Genomic DNA, 16,296 nt, shown 5'->3' on the forward strand with positions numbered 1-16,296 from the left:
GCGCCCCGCCCGCCATTACTCCCGCCGCCCCACGCCACCTCTCCTTCCCTCCCTCTCCTACCCCTCCCACCGGCCAGCACAACCAACCACTACCGTCCCGCGCACCCCCCACCACCACCACCCATCCCATACCACAGTATCTCCCTTCCCTTCTCCCCGCCCCTCCCCCACCATTATCCCAGCACCGTCCCACCCGTCCCACATAAGCCACTCCATCCAGAGGCCATCAACCAATCCCCTTCTCATACCCCCAACCCCCCCATCAATTCCCGCTCCCCCCCCACAAAAGCTCTCATTAGCCACTCTCCCACCAAAGCCAACAGCTCCTTCAAATAATCCCACCACGCCAACTACTTGCAACTTTTCTTTCATATTACAATTCCTTAATGGTTTCCGCTGAAAAACAATACACTATTTAAATATGTATATACATTTTTATATATTATGTAGTTTCGATAACTGATACAATAGACCAAATTAATATATATACTCTATACAAATGATTACCAAAGTATATATATCTTAATACCTATGGTATCACACCTATGTACAGAATAAAACTATTAGAATGTTGCATTATAATTCCGTTCACGTATAATGGTAATTAATCCCAACTGATCCTGCTTCCGCTGGGGGGGAGGCAAGCTGGTAGTGCGCATGCGCGCCCGCACGCGGGAAAGGTAAACACGTAATATTAAGCTTGCCTTGTCTTGATTGTTGCATTGTTGCTTGTCTCTCCCTCACCACCACCACCAGCAGCCCCTCCTGCTGCCCTGCCTCTTGATTGTCTCCAACAATCAATTTTGTTTTGGGTTGTCGGCATTTAAATTCAAATTTTTCATTTCAGTTTTGGTGAGTTTTGATGTTCCCTCAGAGCCCTGTGGTGGAGGGCTTGGTAGAATGATAATATATTTTGTCGGGGGACAGGCAGTCAGTGTGTATATATATATAATAATAATATACATATATATATAAACATGTTAGGCTTATATCGAGCCCCCCCCCCTCCTGAGGAGCTACCCAAAGTTTCGTAGCATTAAGTAAGTAATGAAGAACTATGATATATTTACTCACTATAATGTTGATGATGAATGTAGAACACGATAACAAACATATTTTTACTCTGAAATGATATAATTTTATAAGCAAATTAGAAGAAATTGGCAAGTCGACTCTCCAGGTGACACGTTTGTGGCTTTGGGTATTCAGATGGACCCAATTTCGTTATAAAATTATATTATATCAAAGTAAAATTGTGTTTTTATCATGTTCTACATTCAGCATTAACATTATAGTGAGTGTATCATAGTTCTTCATTACTAGGGGCTGACCCCTGGGCAGGGGTAACCCAGGGGTAAACCAGGGGCTGACCCCTGAGTAGAAGTAAACCAGGGGCTGACGCCTTGGGTGGGGGTAAACCAAGGGCTGACCCCTGGGTAGGGGTAAATCAGGGGCTGACCCCTGGGTATGATTAAACCAGGGGCCTGATCCCTGGGCAGGGGTAAACCAGGGGGCTGACCCCTAAGCATGGGTAATTTGAGGGGGGGCTGACCTATAAGCATAGGTAATTTGAGGGGGAGCTGACCCCTAAACATGTAATTCGAGGTGGGCTGACCCGTAAACATAGGTAATTTGAGGGGGCTGACCTGTAAGCATGGGTAATTCAAGGAGGGCTGACCCCTAAGCATGGGTAATCAAAGGGGCAGAGTCGTAGTTAAGGGTAATCAAATTGGCTGACCTCATAGGTAGTGATAATAAAAAGGGGCCGATTTGTGGACAGGGATAATCAGTGGGGGGCTGACTCATTAGCAGGGGTAATCAAGGGGCTGACTCGGGCAGGGGTAATCAAAGGGGCTGACCCCATGGATGGGGGTAATCAAATGGGATTACCCCAAGGATGAGGTAATCAAATGGGCTGACCTGTGAATGGGGTGGCTAGAGAGATGATCTATGGATGGGGTGGCATGGGGGAATTGTGTAAAAACCTGTCTCTGTTTGTGTCTCTTGAAGAGACTGCCGGATCTGTGGTAGGTCAAGTTGATTTCCCGGTTGCAATTCTTATCCATGTCGTAGCTCAGTCAATTAAGTCGCGTCTGGGATCTTCTCGGACGTAGGTTCGAACCCTCATCACGGCCCTTGTGAATTTGTTCATTTGATGCATCATGCTATTGTGATTTCTGTGTGTAATGTATATACAGGTGTATTGTACAGTACTGTATTTATGAATAAAAATGTACTGGTATTATTACAGGTATTATTATTTTGTTGCAATAGGTATGCCCCATAATCCTATAATACTGTACTGTAATTACAGTACAAATAAATGGAAATCCTGAGGGGCTGCTGAGCCCTATCTTTCTTAATTTGATACTTGTTCTATTTTTTTAATAATAAAATAATTATTGTTACAAAACATTTTAAAGAAACTGTCAAGATTATGATTGTATTACTCTCTGTGTTGTTGTTCTTCTATGGCAACATATTTTTCACTAACAATTGGGGTCTAGCATAAATTTAGCCATTGTATATGTCATTGTACTGTACAGTATAGCATTTGAGTGAGAACGTTGTTTAAAGTTTGAAATGCTGTAGGTGCTGAATGACGTATGGTACAGTAGTTGATGTCTCTAAACCTTAATAAAGTTAATAGTATTTTGTCATTCTGAAATTGGCTGTATACTACAGCTGTACATTGGAAAGTGGCATGTTAGACAAACTGTTTGGACATGTGACAATAAATTATATCTGCATTATGAATGTACAGTACAGTATACAATTTTAGGACCTGAACACAATCTAGCTTTTGATGGCTCATTAAAATTTATCCATCCTTTAACCTGCTGAAATTTCCATAAGCCTACAGTACATAATGCATTAAGACGTTTGAACATAGGCATTTATGGAGTCTATTAAATTTATGCTAATATGGCACCTGGCATTTTATAAATACAGTGCAGTACTGTACAGGTGTTGAGTGTTTATGCCTGGAAGAGTTTGTATTGTTAAACTTGACCATGTAACAGTGTATGAAGTATACGATGTTATTTTTTACCTCTTTATTTTCTCTTCATAGGTTCATCGTAGACACAATGTCCACTAAAGATATCCCCAAAGTTGCCTATATTACTGACTCGAAACTAATATGCTGCTGTGATGCAATACCAGTTTTAAAACGCCGGGTAGGTCACTTGTGGTTATTCTCTTGCATGCCATTTACATAACCTAAATATTTACTATCATTTACTTTAAATTGTATTAATATGGATTCCTTTACATGTTATAAAGTTTCACTAGTTTGAATGTAGTTTCATCATAATTTAGAGGGACTGGTTCCAAATCTGTATAATGAAATAACTTCTTACAAGACCAGAAGACATGGGCAAATGTGTAAAGTGGCCACATTAATAAGTAGGGGTTATAATAAATCCTTAGACAGTTCTATAAACATTAGGAGCCCAAGGTTTTTCAACATACTCCTTCAAAATATAAGCGGTATAACAAGCTGACATCTTTTGGCATTCAAAAGGGTACTTGATAAATGCCTCCAAAGAGTACGTGATCAATTGGGCTGTGATTCATTTTAGACTTGGGTTCAACAATGTCTAACAGCTTGATTGACAGGATCATTAACCAGGAAGCCTGGTCAGAGATTGGGCTGCAGGGGCATTGATCCTTCGACCCATCCTCCTAAAATGATAGTACAGTACTGTATGTACTGTACAGTACTTATATAAATTGTTTTGTCAAATGTATAAATATGTACTGTTGGGTCCAAAAAAATCACATGTTTTCTTCTATTAATTTAATAGAGGACACATCAAGATAAACTAAACTTAAACATTCCAAGGCCTAATATAATATATCCACAAGACTCCTTATAATGCTTCTACAGGACTATATTATTCTTACACTACTCCTCAAGAGAGTGTGACACCCAGCTCTCACCCTCTCCACACAACAAACAATACATAAGGAAATACATATATAGTAAATAATGTATTATAATTACCTTTTAATACTTGATTTGGGTGGCCTTTTCTCTTCACAGCTTGAAGACATTGGGGCAGTGAAAGAGCTAAGTTTCTTAGGTGTTCAAGTGAGATGTTTGCCCAGGACTGATGGATTGCCTTCTTGAGCTTGGGTATGGAACTTACGTCTTTCCCCTGCAGATCCTACTTTACCATGTGCCAGAGGTTCTCAATTGGGTTGAGATCCAGGCTGTTATCTGGCAAATCCTTTATGAAGGGTACCATGCAGTCATCAAGCCCATTGGTGACCCATGGTGTGGGGTTGTTTCTCAGGCAGGGACTTGGGCATGCTTGTTGTGCTTCCTAAAAACCCTAAAATGAATCAAGCTGTTTACCAGGCTTTGTAAATATATGCCAGATTCTTTCAAGCTTGCACCTGCCAGCGTGTTGAAACAGATCATTGCTCCTGCATTCATCACCAAATCTCTCAAGTTGCTTGATAGTCGGCTCCATGCCCGAGTTTGAATAACTTAGGTCTTTCAATGCTCCAATGTCTCCAAACTGTGAAGAAGAGAAAAGGCCACCCAATCCAGTACAGTATTAAAATGGTAATTATAATACATTATTTACTGCCATCATTTGATCTTTGTATGAGAGTCGACTGAGTTCAGGAATGATTTTAATTGCATTTTTCGATATTAAAAATCGTTTGCCAATCTTCTGACCATTTGTGGAGATCGTGTAGATCTCTTTGTAAGGCCTTAATATCATTGTCACTTCCTACTTTACCATAAAATCTTAATATCGTCTGCATATCTGAAGGTGTGTTTTGTAATATTCTTATCTGTCAGTGATGTATATGACAAAAAGGGCCGGCTAATATGGAACCTTGCAGTATGCCACTCTCCACATTGCTCCAGTCAGATTCATTTCCATTTAGAATGACCCTTAGCCTCTTTTTGTCTTAACCATTGTTTTATCCATTTTAATGTTCTACCATTTATTGTGTGTGCTTGTAATTTCCTTGCCAATCTTTCATGTGGTACCTTACCAAAGCATTAGTGAAGTCAATGTATACTACACCTGCTGGGAGTCATTTGTCTCAATAACTGGTTACCGTTTCCAAAAATGCGAACAGGTTTATAAGTCAGGATTTATTTTTAATGGAGTTCTTTCTGCCTTTTATTTTGTATTTTTTTTTTATATTTTAAATCAGAGTAACATTTGCATATTTCCAGTCCAGGGAAACTATCCCTTGGTTCAGAGATTTTTTGAAAAGGAGTTTAAATGGTACAGTAGATATAGTTTAGCTGTTAGTTCCTTAACTTAACAACTTAACAACCTTACATGGTTGGCTTGTATGAATAGATCCAATGAAAATAATAATTTTTTTTTTAAATGAATTGATTTAGAATAAAATGTAGCTGCTTCGAAGACCAATCTAGTTATTGCAGTGTACAGTAGTTGTAAATTGTAACAACAGTGCTGTACCTATATTCTCTTTCCAGGCAAGTTTAACTCATCATCTCATTGCTGCCTATGGACTGGTTGGTAAAATGAATGTTATTCCGTCTCAACCAGCTACCGAAGATGATGTTAGGGGCTTTCATTCAGAAGATTATGTAAAATTCCTTGAAGTGGCAAAACCTGATGGTCAAGAATTGAACGAGGATGAATTTGGATTAGGTACACACACTCAAGATACTTGTTAGTTATCCTAAGTGATATTAAAATAAGAGAGTACAGTAGAATAGGAGTCCTGTACATGTAGTGCAATGGTTAGTGCAATCAATTTGCAACTGAAAGGTCTCAAGTTCAGTTCCCATACAGGATGGAGATGCTTGGGCATGTTTTCGTTTACCTGATGCTTTTGTTTACAATTGATAAATAGGTACCCAAAAGTTGACCAATTGTTATGAATTTGTGGAAAGTATATCTAAGTTGAAATTGATTGGTTTAGAATTTAGAATTTACTGTAATGGGATTTGTCATTCTTTGTATTGACAACTTTCATCTCCATGCAAACGCTCATCAGTTTGAACATTGAGTACATAAAACTGATTAATGGTTTAAATAATTACCTTATATAGATTTGGTCTATAATAATTAGTGAAATATAACTTGGAGTTTGCTGAATTTTATAATTTCACTGCTGTAAATGAAATGCTGCTTGGCTTTTATAATGTGTACTTGCTGACCTATTTTATGTATACAGGATTTGACTGTCCAATACTCAACAACTTGTGGACAATAGTCTGTCAGGTGGCTGGTGCATCTTTGACCGCTGCTCTTGCTCTTACATCGTCCTACAGCACAAATTGCCATTAACTGGTGCGGTGGATGGCATCATGCTCAGAGGTAAGAGAGTGCATGTATGTGGACTGTTATGCTTTTGCCTGCATCTCTCAATTAGTAATACAAAATTGGGATGCAGAATTCATACTGTATGTACAAACATTATTATTGTCCTTTTTCCCAATTTTATGGTGTGGGTAGACTTCAGCTCAGAATTGTTTTGGAAAATGGTTAAAATATCTCCATTAGAGCCTCTTCACTCACTCTGGCTTCTTCTTTTTTTGTGATAATGCAGGTTCCCCCCTGACAGATGCTCAGTCATGATTTTTGACACTTTAAGAAACTTGAAATGTCTTGAGAAGAGTGACAGTTTTAGCAGTCTCCGTGGTGTAGTGGTAAGACACTCGCCTGGCGTTCCGCGAGCGCTATGTCATGGGTTCGTATCCTGGCCGGGGAGGATTTACTGGGCGCAATTCCTTAACTGTAGCCTCTGTTTAACGCAACAGTAAAATGTGTACTTGGATGAAAAAACGATTCTTCGCGGCAGGGGATCGTATTCCAGGGACCATAGGATTAAGGACTTGCCCGAAACGCTACGCGTACTAGTGGCTGTACAAGAATGTAACAACTCTTGTATATATCTCAAAAAAAAAAAAAAAAAAAAAAAAAAAAAAAAAAAAAAAAAAAAAAAAAAAAAAGTGTACATACTAGATGAGAAATTTCTAGAATGATCAGTGGATTACAATTATTTTATATATATATATTTACTTGTAATTCACTTGCTATCCTGAGATTCTTATGACATTTGTTAATCTCCTACAATTAACCTATCTTGCCTCCTTCTTTACCAGTGATAGTTAAACCACCACAATGGGGTTTTCAACAAATGTTCAAAATTTTCATAAAAAAAAGTAAAATGCATTCTGGTGGTTGAAAGGAAACAAAGGATAAAAATTTATGAATAAAGAATAGGAGAGGTTTTGTGTGTCGGCTTTTGGAACACAGTAATACCAAAATTTTAATTTTGTATTTTTAATTTGGTTAGAGATGTACTAAAAGAAGCCTAATTAGTTTTTTCTTTTATACAGAGATTCTGCCTCTGGATTTTGCTATGTAAATGACATTGTTCTAGCTGTGCGACATCTGCGCACAAAGTTTGACAAGATCTTGTACATTGATTTGGACATTCATCACGGTGAGTTAAATTGTTTTGTATTTAGAGATGACAGTGATAGTCACTCAAAAATAATCATTTATGAACACACTGGTAGATGGATAGAATAAATTCAATGAGAGGATGGTGGATGCCAACACCATTGAAAGCTTACAAGCATCATAAAACAAAGATTATAGGGTAGATGAGACACTGCGATCCTAACTCACATCCTACAACTAAGCTCACACACTGAATAATTTACATTATGTTTATATACTATATATATCTTTTATTTTTGCAGGAGATGGTGTGGAGAATGCTTTTCTGTTCAGTCCCAAGGTGGTTACTCTGTCATTTCATCAGTTAGAGACCGGTTTCTTCCCTGGCACCGGTGAGCAAAAAGATGTCGGCCTCGGGAAAGGCAGATATTACAGCTTTAATGTCCCTTACAAAGCTGGGATAAACAATAAACAGTTTGTGTACTTATTTGAGAGGTAAGTATGTTTTATATGGATTGAAAGATTGTGTTTTTAATAAATATTTTTGTTTGTACACCAATATATATAATATTTTGTATAAAATTGTAAACTAATTTGTCTGTTCAGGAATTTGTATGATTTGCCCACAAATTATGTTTGGTTTCCTGAATGAAATAGTTAGGCAAATTAATTTGTTTTAAAATATTCATATAATATTTTGAAACCATCAAGAAAATGGTCTTGAAACTCCAAGAAAATAACTCATGGGGGGAAGTAGGCAACACCATATAGGTGAACGGCACACAGGCCACCAGCCAAAGAAATCTGACAACAATTATAACCAGTGAACACCGCCATCCAAACAGCAGGCTGGGATAATCTGTAACGAACCAGCCATAAACCCACTGGCAGAAGACAACCCAGTCAAAGAAACAAATTCTCCCATTGAACTGAACCCAGGAAACAAAGAATGAAGGTCATGGCAAAGATGCAGAGGGAAACAACAGGGTAGCTGACAGGGGTGCAGGCAGTGAAATGATGCTACCTTGGTTGAAGACACTGCAGAACACACTAAAGGTATTCCTCTGCTAAGTAAGGGAATGCACTTGGGGAGTTGGGGGACCACTTACAAGGAATCAGGGCAAACTCCTGGAAAATTGGGAATTACTCTTTTGAGATACCAAGAGAGTTGCTACCTGTTCCATCCCTGTGATGCAACCTGACTGCCACCTGATGACAGCTAGTTTGCTCATTAGTTTGCAGAGTGAAAATTAGCTTTCCTTGTCAGTTATCACTTTCTTAAAATGTTGAGAGGTTTTCTTGTCATGGTGTGTGAGCAGTGTCCTGGGTGAATTGTGACCCTGGTTAGAGGAACAATCAAGAGAACCTTGCTCAGAAATTACTAGCAAATAACCTCAAATACTAACAAATTTTCCCTCTATCTTGGCTACCACGGGAGAGGCTTATGGCGAGGTAGCCTATACTAGCATTTTAACACATACTGTATTGTCATAATAAAGTCTAAGGCATGATTAACAGCTATTCAAAATTGTTAGATACACTTAAATGGAAGAGTAAAATTCCTTACTTTTAATCTTTTTGCAGTATTCTATACAACTTGTGTGAAGTATATATGCCAAATGCTGTGGTTTGCCAGTGTGGGGCTGATGCTGTCAGTGGTGACCCTCTTGGAGGAGGCAATTTAACCCCAGAAGCTTTCAAATCCTGTGTACGTCATATCTTGAACCTCCACAAGCCCACTCTCTTTCTTGGAGGAGGTTAGTCTATATAAAATTATCTTCTAAAATATGATACTCTGGCAATAAATTGGTATTGAGAAAGTATACTACAAAAGTTTACAAAATTACATTCGACTAATGTGTGTGTGTGTGTGTACGTATTTAATCCTTTGGCTGCACTAAGCACTAGTGATGGACACCATAAAAATAGGCTTAGTCTATGATCTGAGACATCCGCTGTGCCTTGATAAATGTTACTGAATGGTGTAATGTTTGACCAAGTTTTCTGACCTTCAAAGCAGGTGCCTAGACCTGCTAAATGCTGCCATTGGATGACAACAGAATCAAATGTCAAGCCTATTTGTAGTGCCAGAATACGACAATTATGATTCCTACAAACCCTCACCCCTTAATGCTTCTTGTTACTTTTTATTTTGTTATTATTACATAATTAAGGTACTGTGTACATATTATGTTGTTTCTGGGAGGAGCCCCTTGTGTCTCCCTGAAGCTATGTTGTTGAGATGGCTCCCAACTAATAGATCACATCAGCCACGGAATTTTGTTTGCCCTCCCGAGAACTAGCGCCAGAATCTGGCCCTCTATCAAAGAGGCACAGAGAGTGGGTGACACTCCACCACCCTACTGGGAAAGCATCCAGAAAGTTAGCTTTCTAGATGCTAACTAATACTGGGCCAAGTATTACTGTCCAGCAAGAACATAAAACTTTCTTTATTTGTTATTAAACCCTGATGCATGCTTCTCCTCTTGGAAGAGTAAAATGTGATGAAATGTATTTCCATTGAAGGGGCCAGTTTCATATACAATAAAGACAGGCTAGGGAAGGTAGTTACCATGCTTAATGATAGTCATGAGAAAATTCATGCACTTCTTGATGGTCAACACTGGCTGCCTCATCACTCACTTTTATGTTGTACAGGTTGTGGCGATGTTTAAAGCTTTCAAAGCCACTATAAATTGCTCCATGTGTTTCTAGTGATCATTTTGCTTGAAGGTTGGTAAAAGATGTTCCTTACCCTCCCCATTCTCACGAGCTGGCATTACAGTCAGGGTATTTACCCTGAAGAAACGATCGTTTTCTTTATTTACCTAGGGGTGCCTAATTTCCTTTAAGCATTTGCTTGTTTCTTTGCATTTATGCTTTCTGGTGAGTATTCCCTAGTTTTGCAGTTCATTTTTTATCCCCTGCTTCCCTCACCTCATATTGTGAATCAGATTATGGTCCTGGCTTTCCATACACAACAAATGGGCCTCAGAGGCCTGGTGTGTTGGGCTAAGGCTCTGGTACCAGAGATGACCTCAAGAAGCCACTGGGGGCCAATAAAAAAGTGTGTTGCATTATATTCAGTGGTTAAATTTTTCTGGTGAAATTCTTATATAAATTGTGATATGACCACCTGGCTGGTGCCTGCATCTGCAAGGGCCGAACGAATTGGTGCACTGTAAATTTGGCCTTCTGTATTTTTCAGTTAATATCTCTTAAGTATTTTATCTACAGACTTCACTTTGCCTGTCATTTTATTCAATTAAATATATCTTTCCACGCAAAATAATAATTTTCCAGTAAAGGTATTATTTTTATCATTAAATCCCATTTGAGCAAAAGTAACCTCCATACATAGCTGGATACTTATTGGCTCTATGCTATTTGCTTTTTTTCTTTTTTTTCTATGACTGAGCATTCCCATCCCCCAATGAAAGTGGGACCAGGTTAACGATCATATTTTGATGCTTATCTAATTTTGCAGGAGGTTACGACAATATAAACACAGCCAAACTGTGGACAGTTATCACATCTACCATTCTTGATACTCCCCTTAGTGCTGAGATTCCTGAGCATCAGGTAAGATTAGAATTAAACACCTAAATGAGAATTGGTAGATGACTTAATAAGAGTCAGGTTCAATAATTTATATTTTATTAGTGTTAATTGTACACAGTTTTGTATTGTTCATAATGCTACCAGTAGAATATGTTTCAATACAGTGCTCCAATTTTATTTAACTTTCAGTTCTTTCCGCTGTATGGCCCAAGCTTTGAGTTGGAAGTAACAGCAGGACTTCGGAAAAGTGAAAATACTCAGAAGTCTCTAGATGAAACTGTTTGGGCTGCTCATGGTATGTACAGTATATGAGACAAGTTATACCATGGTTGAATTAGGTGTTTGCAGAAGGGGGGGGGGTATACTGTATTATAAATTTGTAGAAATAAAATTTGTGAAACAAATTTTGCTGGATACCATAATTGGGGTATGCCATTATGTATCAACTTTCAATATTTATGATTGCAGATTTTAGGGGAAATTATAATATTAGCTGAAGAGGGGGTTGGGGGATGTTTTTGAACATCTAAAAAAGTAAATGCGCTAAAATTTCTGCACACATTCTCTCAGTTCTCTGCCTGCAATAGTAATCTAAGCATTCTTGCAATACTGTATATGCATTTATATAGCATATAATAAATAAATAGATAAATAAGGTGAATGGAATATAGTGTTTGTTTATAGTAGGAATTATTAAAGATATTTTATTCTAATTTTCACAGTGCATGTCTTTGTACCATTCAGCAAATAAATTTTTCATCACAAAATAAAAATAATTAGAATGGCTTAAAAAAAATTCTTGTGTGTTATACAATTAAGATATTAATTTCTAATGATCTGATCATATTAATCTTATGATTGAATATAAAATTAAATCTAGAAAAATAGATTAGTAAAGTCTGTCATCATAAAATCCATTTACCAGTATATTTACCTTTTGCACCTGACAGCACATAGACACCCGTGTGGCACAGACAACAGAGTTCAGATTGTTTACAGCTTTTGATGTGAATAATGAATAAACTGTATCAGAAATTCTAATATTGGGAATGACAGTTGTACTGTACCACATTACAACAAGGCTAAACTCGGTTTAAGTAATTCAGCCACTATCCTTATTCACATCTTAGGCCATGTATGTACTTCAAACACAACATAATTTGACCCCACAATGTGACGTCTGTGTAAGGGGTCAAATTCTTTCTTCCTCTGTCACCATCAACTACCACTGCAACCACCACCACCACTAACTGAACCATATTACCACCCTCATTACTATCATCACCATCATTTATATCACCACCACAATTGTCATTGATGACTTGTTGAACAAGACTATTAATGGGATGACTCACTTCGAGTGCAAGTCCACTACGGGCTTGCCATAGTCCATGCTACTTGGAACCTTTGTTCCAAGTTGCTGAATCTAAAATGCAAAACAACCCTTCGAGTAGTCTCCGACTCTTACCTGAGCCAAGGGAGGGCTCTGGATCCTCACTGCATTTTGACATTGGAAATGTCCAAACATAAGATATTTTCACTGTGTGCTAGCAGTGTTCTCTCTCATTTCTCAAAGGATTTGTATACATTTGCATACAATAATTTGTTAGCAGATAACATGTCTGTTAGTAAATGGTAGTCTGGCTAGATCATGTAGGGTAAAGAAGAGGTACCTTCAACATGAATGGAAAAGCAACATTGATAAAGAACATTTATTGTGATGCAGTACACTGGTCCATTACAGACATAAATAAAGCTAGGGAAGGCAGTTCTAGTGACAAACACTAAAGAGAACAGTTATCAAGTGACTCAAATGTCAGTGAGTTTGGTCAAGCAGTTTACAAGCACTGTACTGTTGCTAACCACAATATGTATTATCTTAATTAGGGTAAGTAAAATGGGGACAATGTCCTCATTGTTGGGGACATGAAGCCTGTTAGACTTACTCCATACAAACACTAGTATGTGGTCTTTCAGGGTCTATATAGTAAACAATTAACTTTTGTCAGGATGCAGCCTCAACAGTCCACTAACAGCCAAGTACTATACTTATTTACTGCTTGGTGAATAAATCTGTCAGGTTTAAGGAAATTTGCACAACCATTTTACCGTAAAAAATGTATACGTAAAAAATACGTTCTATCAGGTGCTATAAAAAAACTAAAAATGTGATCGCAGTATAAAAATAACTTATAATCCAAAATTAAGATTCCATAAATCTGGAGCAGGTCTGGAATGATAAATATACAGCACTGTAGTCTGGGCTTTGTAGGTTACACTTCATATTTGTCTTCTAAGTCAGCACTTCATATTAATCTCATTTTTTTTATTTTCAGAAAATATAAAAAAATTAGCTGAGCTACTAGGAAAGAAGGCTTCATAGTTGTTAAATAATATTTATGTGCTGTATTAATATATTATTTTAATGAATTTGAATATATGGAGATTCATTTTCTTGTTTTAGGTACAGTGATTAATAAGTATGTAAATATATAGTTTTTGCTGTGATATAATGTTAGTTTCTTTAGATTTATTTTTAAATACTTTTTCACCTATTTTAAAGGGCAGTTTCCACCAAAATGGTCTGCTTTGAATACTTTGTGTAACTCTGCAAAACCTAGCTGTTTATGAACATTTTAAGCATGAAAGAAATTTACAAATTTTTTGTATTTTTTATTTAAATGTTTTCTGCTGTAAGTATTTAAAATATTGACAGTACAGGATAGTTACCAGGTATTATTTTATTATTTTTATTGATATGAAAACTTAAAACATAATTAGAATACAGTAATTAAATAAAAGGTAAGCCAAATTATTTTAATTGGCAGTAATATTACACCCAGAAATCACAATAACGTGATGCATCAAATGAACAAATCCACAAGGGCTGTGACGAGGATTCGAACCTGCGTCCGGGAGCATCCCAGACGCTGCCTTAATCGACTGAATCGATTAATCGATTAAGGAATCGAATCGACCTCAGTCGATTAAGGCAGCGTTTGGGATGCTCCCGGACGCAGGTTCGAATCTTTGTCACGGCCCTTGTGGATTTGTTCACTTTGCAGTAATATTGTTCAGCATTTTATGGGACCATGTTCTTTATGGGAATATTTAAATTTCAAAACAACATTTTGTGTTTAAGTCATTGCACAAGTGTTAGTTTTTGTTTGATCTTTATACAAATTTTCTCAAAATGCATGGTTTAAATTAATAGTAAAAGGTGAGAGATTTTTAGTAATTAAAAAAAATTGTGAAAATGACGTAAAAAGGTCACCAAACTTTGTTTTATTAGATCGATTGTCTTGATTTTTTTTTTATTGTATGTTGAAAATAAACATTTATTTATTTATTTAATTTTTTTTACTTATTTGAAACCTTAATCTCAATACAGTTTTCAATTCTTTGCCAGTCTTACGGTAGACTGTCCTTATTTGTTGAGCAACAGGGTACTGTTATACTGTCTTGTTGATCCATAATGATGGCATAACCCTTTACAAGAGAGTTCCACAACCAAATACTGATTTAAGAACATAACAAGTCTTGTCAGCAACACTTAAAAAAAAAGGTAAATCTTGTGTTTTTTTCATCTTTTATGCTAAGTTTAAAAGTTAAAGATTAAGAGCAGTGGACTAGTTGACAAAATAAATACTAATAATACATCAAAATGTCTGAATTTGACTACTTAACTGCTGAAACATTTGAGTAATGTTTCCTTCAATCTTTCTGGTGGCTCCCTGAAGCTGTCTCGCCAAGATGTCGTCTCACTACTGAATCACATCAGTCATAGGAGTCGTGTTTGTCCAACTGGAGACCAGAGCCAGCACTTGGACCCCCTCAAAGAGGCACAGGGAGCCGAGATTGTTGTAAGTGGAGTTGTAATTATTAAAGTCCCTCCTCCTTACAGTTTGTGTATGTTATTTAAAATTAGGAACACAGAACAAATCTGTACTACAGGTATATGAGAGAATGTCTGTCCAAAGTTGAAGGTCACATATTTGGGCTAGCCTCACCCAAATTTGCTTTTGGGAAAGGTCTGGAGTACAGGATGGACATAGGCCTGACAGCTGGGTGGACAGCGCTTCGAATTTGTAGTCCTGAGGTTCCAGGTTCGATCCCCGGTGGAGGCCGAGACAAATGGGCAAAATGTTTCTTTCACCCTGATGTCCCTGTTACCTAGCAGTAAATAGGTACTTGGGAGTTAGACAGCTGCTACGGCTGCTTCCTGGGGAATGTGTAACAAAAAGGAGGCCTGGTCGAGGACCAGGCTGCGGGGATGCTAAGCCCCGAAATCATCTCAAGAGAACCTCAAGATAGGCTATTTGGGGGCAGCTTAAGTTAAATGCTTTAAGAAATATAGCTACTAACCCCCCCCCCCCACCCCCTTCCTGAGTGTTTTTCATGAAGTCTGAAAGAAAATGGGGTGATCTCTGTACTTCTGTTACTAAGTTACTTCCACCATTTACCTGCAAATTTTCTCAACTTTAAAAGGATCGATAGATGGATGTACCCTGTATAGATAAATGGATGAATGGATAAATAGAGAACATGGACAGAAAGTTAAATGGATAGGTGGATATAAATATAGATAGATAAATACATAGATGTGTAGACTGATGTACGTGTAGGTCAGTGGATGGATGGATATATAGATAAATAGATGGTAGAGACAGACATGCACATCCGGGCAACATTGGGTACCCCCCCCCCCCCTGTATAATATATAAAGATGTACTTCAAATATGAGAGGGAACAATAAATGAATGACACGCCCATGTTGAAATGTGGGACTCCAAACAAACCAAAGAGAGAGAGATGCATGTATTTCACTAATTTTAAAAGTAATTCACACACACACAGGAAGTGTTGTGGTGGAGGCAGACTCCACACACACAGTTTCAAATGTAGATATGGTAGAGCCTAATAGGCTCAGGAATCTGTTTACCGGTTGATTGATAGTTGAGAGGCGGGACCAAACAGACGAAGCTCAACCCCTGCAAGCCTAACTAGGTAAGTACACGCACACCACACTAGAGGGGGCGTTACCTGGCAGTGCCTGGGGTTGTCTATGTTTCCCCTCTGTCTATCTCTTTCTGTCTGTCTTTCTGTCTCTACCTATCTTTATCTCAAACTCTTTCAACCTAGCTGTTTTTTCGTCCTTTGCCCTGCATTTCTCCGCAAAAAGCACCAAAATGGGTCCTGGTAGTACAGTCGGGTTCGTTCTTGACTCTCAATCAAGATTTAAGGGTTCGAATCCCGGGTGGGACAGAAATAATTGAGTGCATTTCCAATCACCTAATGCTTCTGTTCACCTAGCAGT

The 16,296-nt window shown here is 37.8% G+C and overlaps 1 protein-coding gene across 1 annotated transcript; it reads left to right on the top strand.

Annotated features, from left to right (window-relative positions):
- The first annotated feature begins 92 nt into the window (after window positions 1-92).
- LOC123755403 (histone deacetylase 8) lies at window positions 93-14,328 on the top strand. The gene is given in 11 exon segments (XM_045738020.2): window positions 93-680; window positions 3,074-3,179; window positions 5,477-5,654; window positions 6,184-6,284; window positions 6,286-6,326; window positions 7,352-7,458; window positions 7,721-7,913; window positions 9,003-9,175; window positions 10,906-11,000; window positions 11,169-11,274; window positions 13,316-14,328. Coding segments are annotated over 11 exon segments (1,170 nt in total). The 5' UTR covers window positions 93-657; the 3' UTR covers window positions 13,363-14,328.
- Window positions 14,329-16,296: the final 1,968 nt, after the last annotated feature.

This window comes from Procambarus clarkii, chromosome 20 (genome assembly GCF_040958095.1).
Source record: "Procambarus clarkii isolate CNS0578487 chromosome 20, FALCON_Pclarkii_2.0, whole genome shotgun sequence".
Taxonomy (NCBI): Eukaryota; Metazoa; Arthropoda; class Malacostraca; order Decapoda; family Cambaridae; genus Procambarus; species Procambarus clarkii.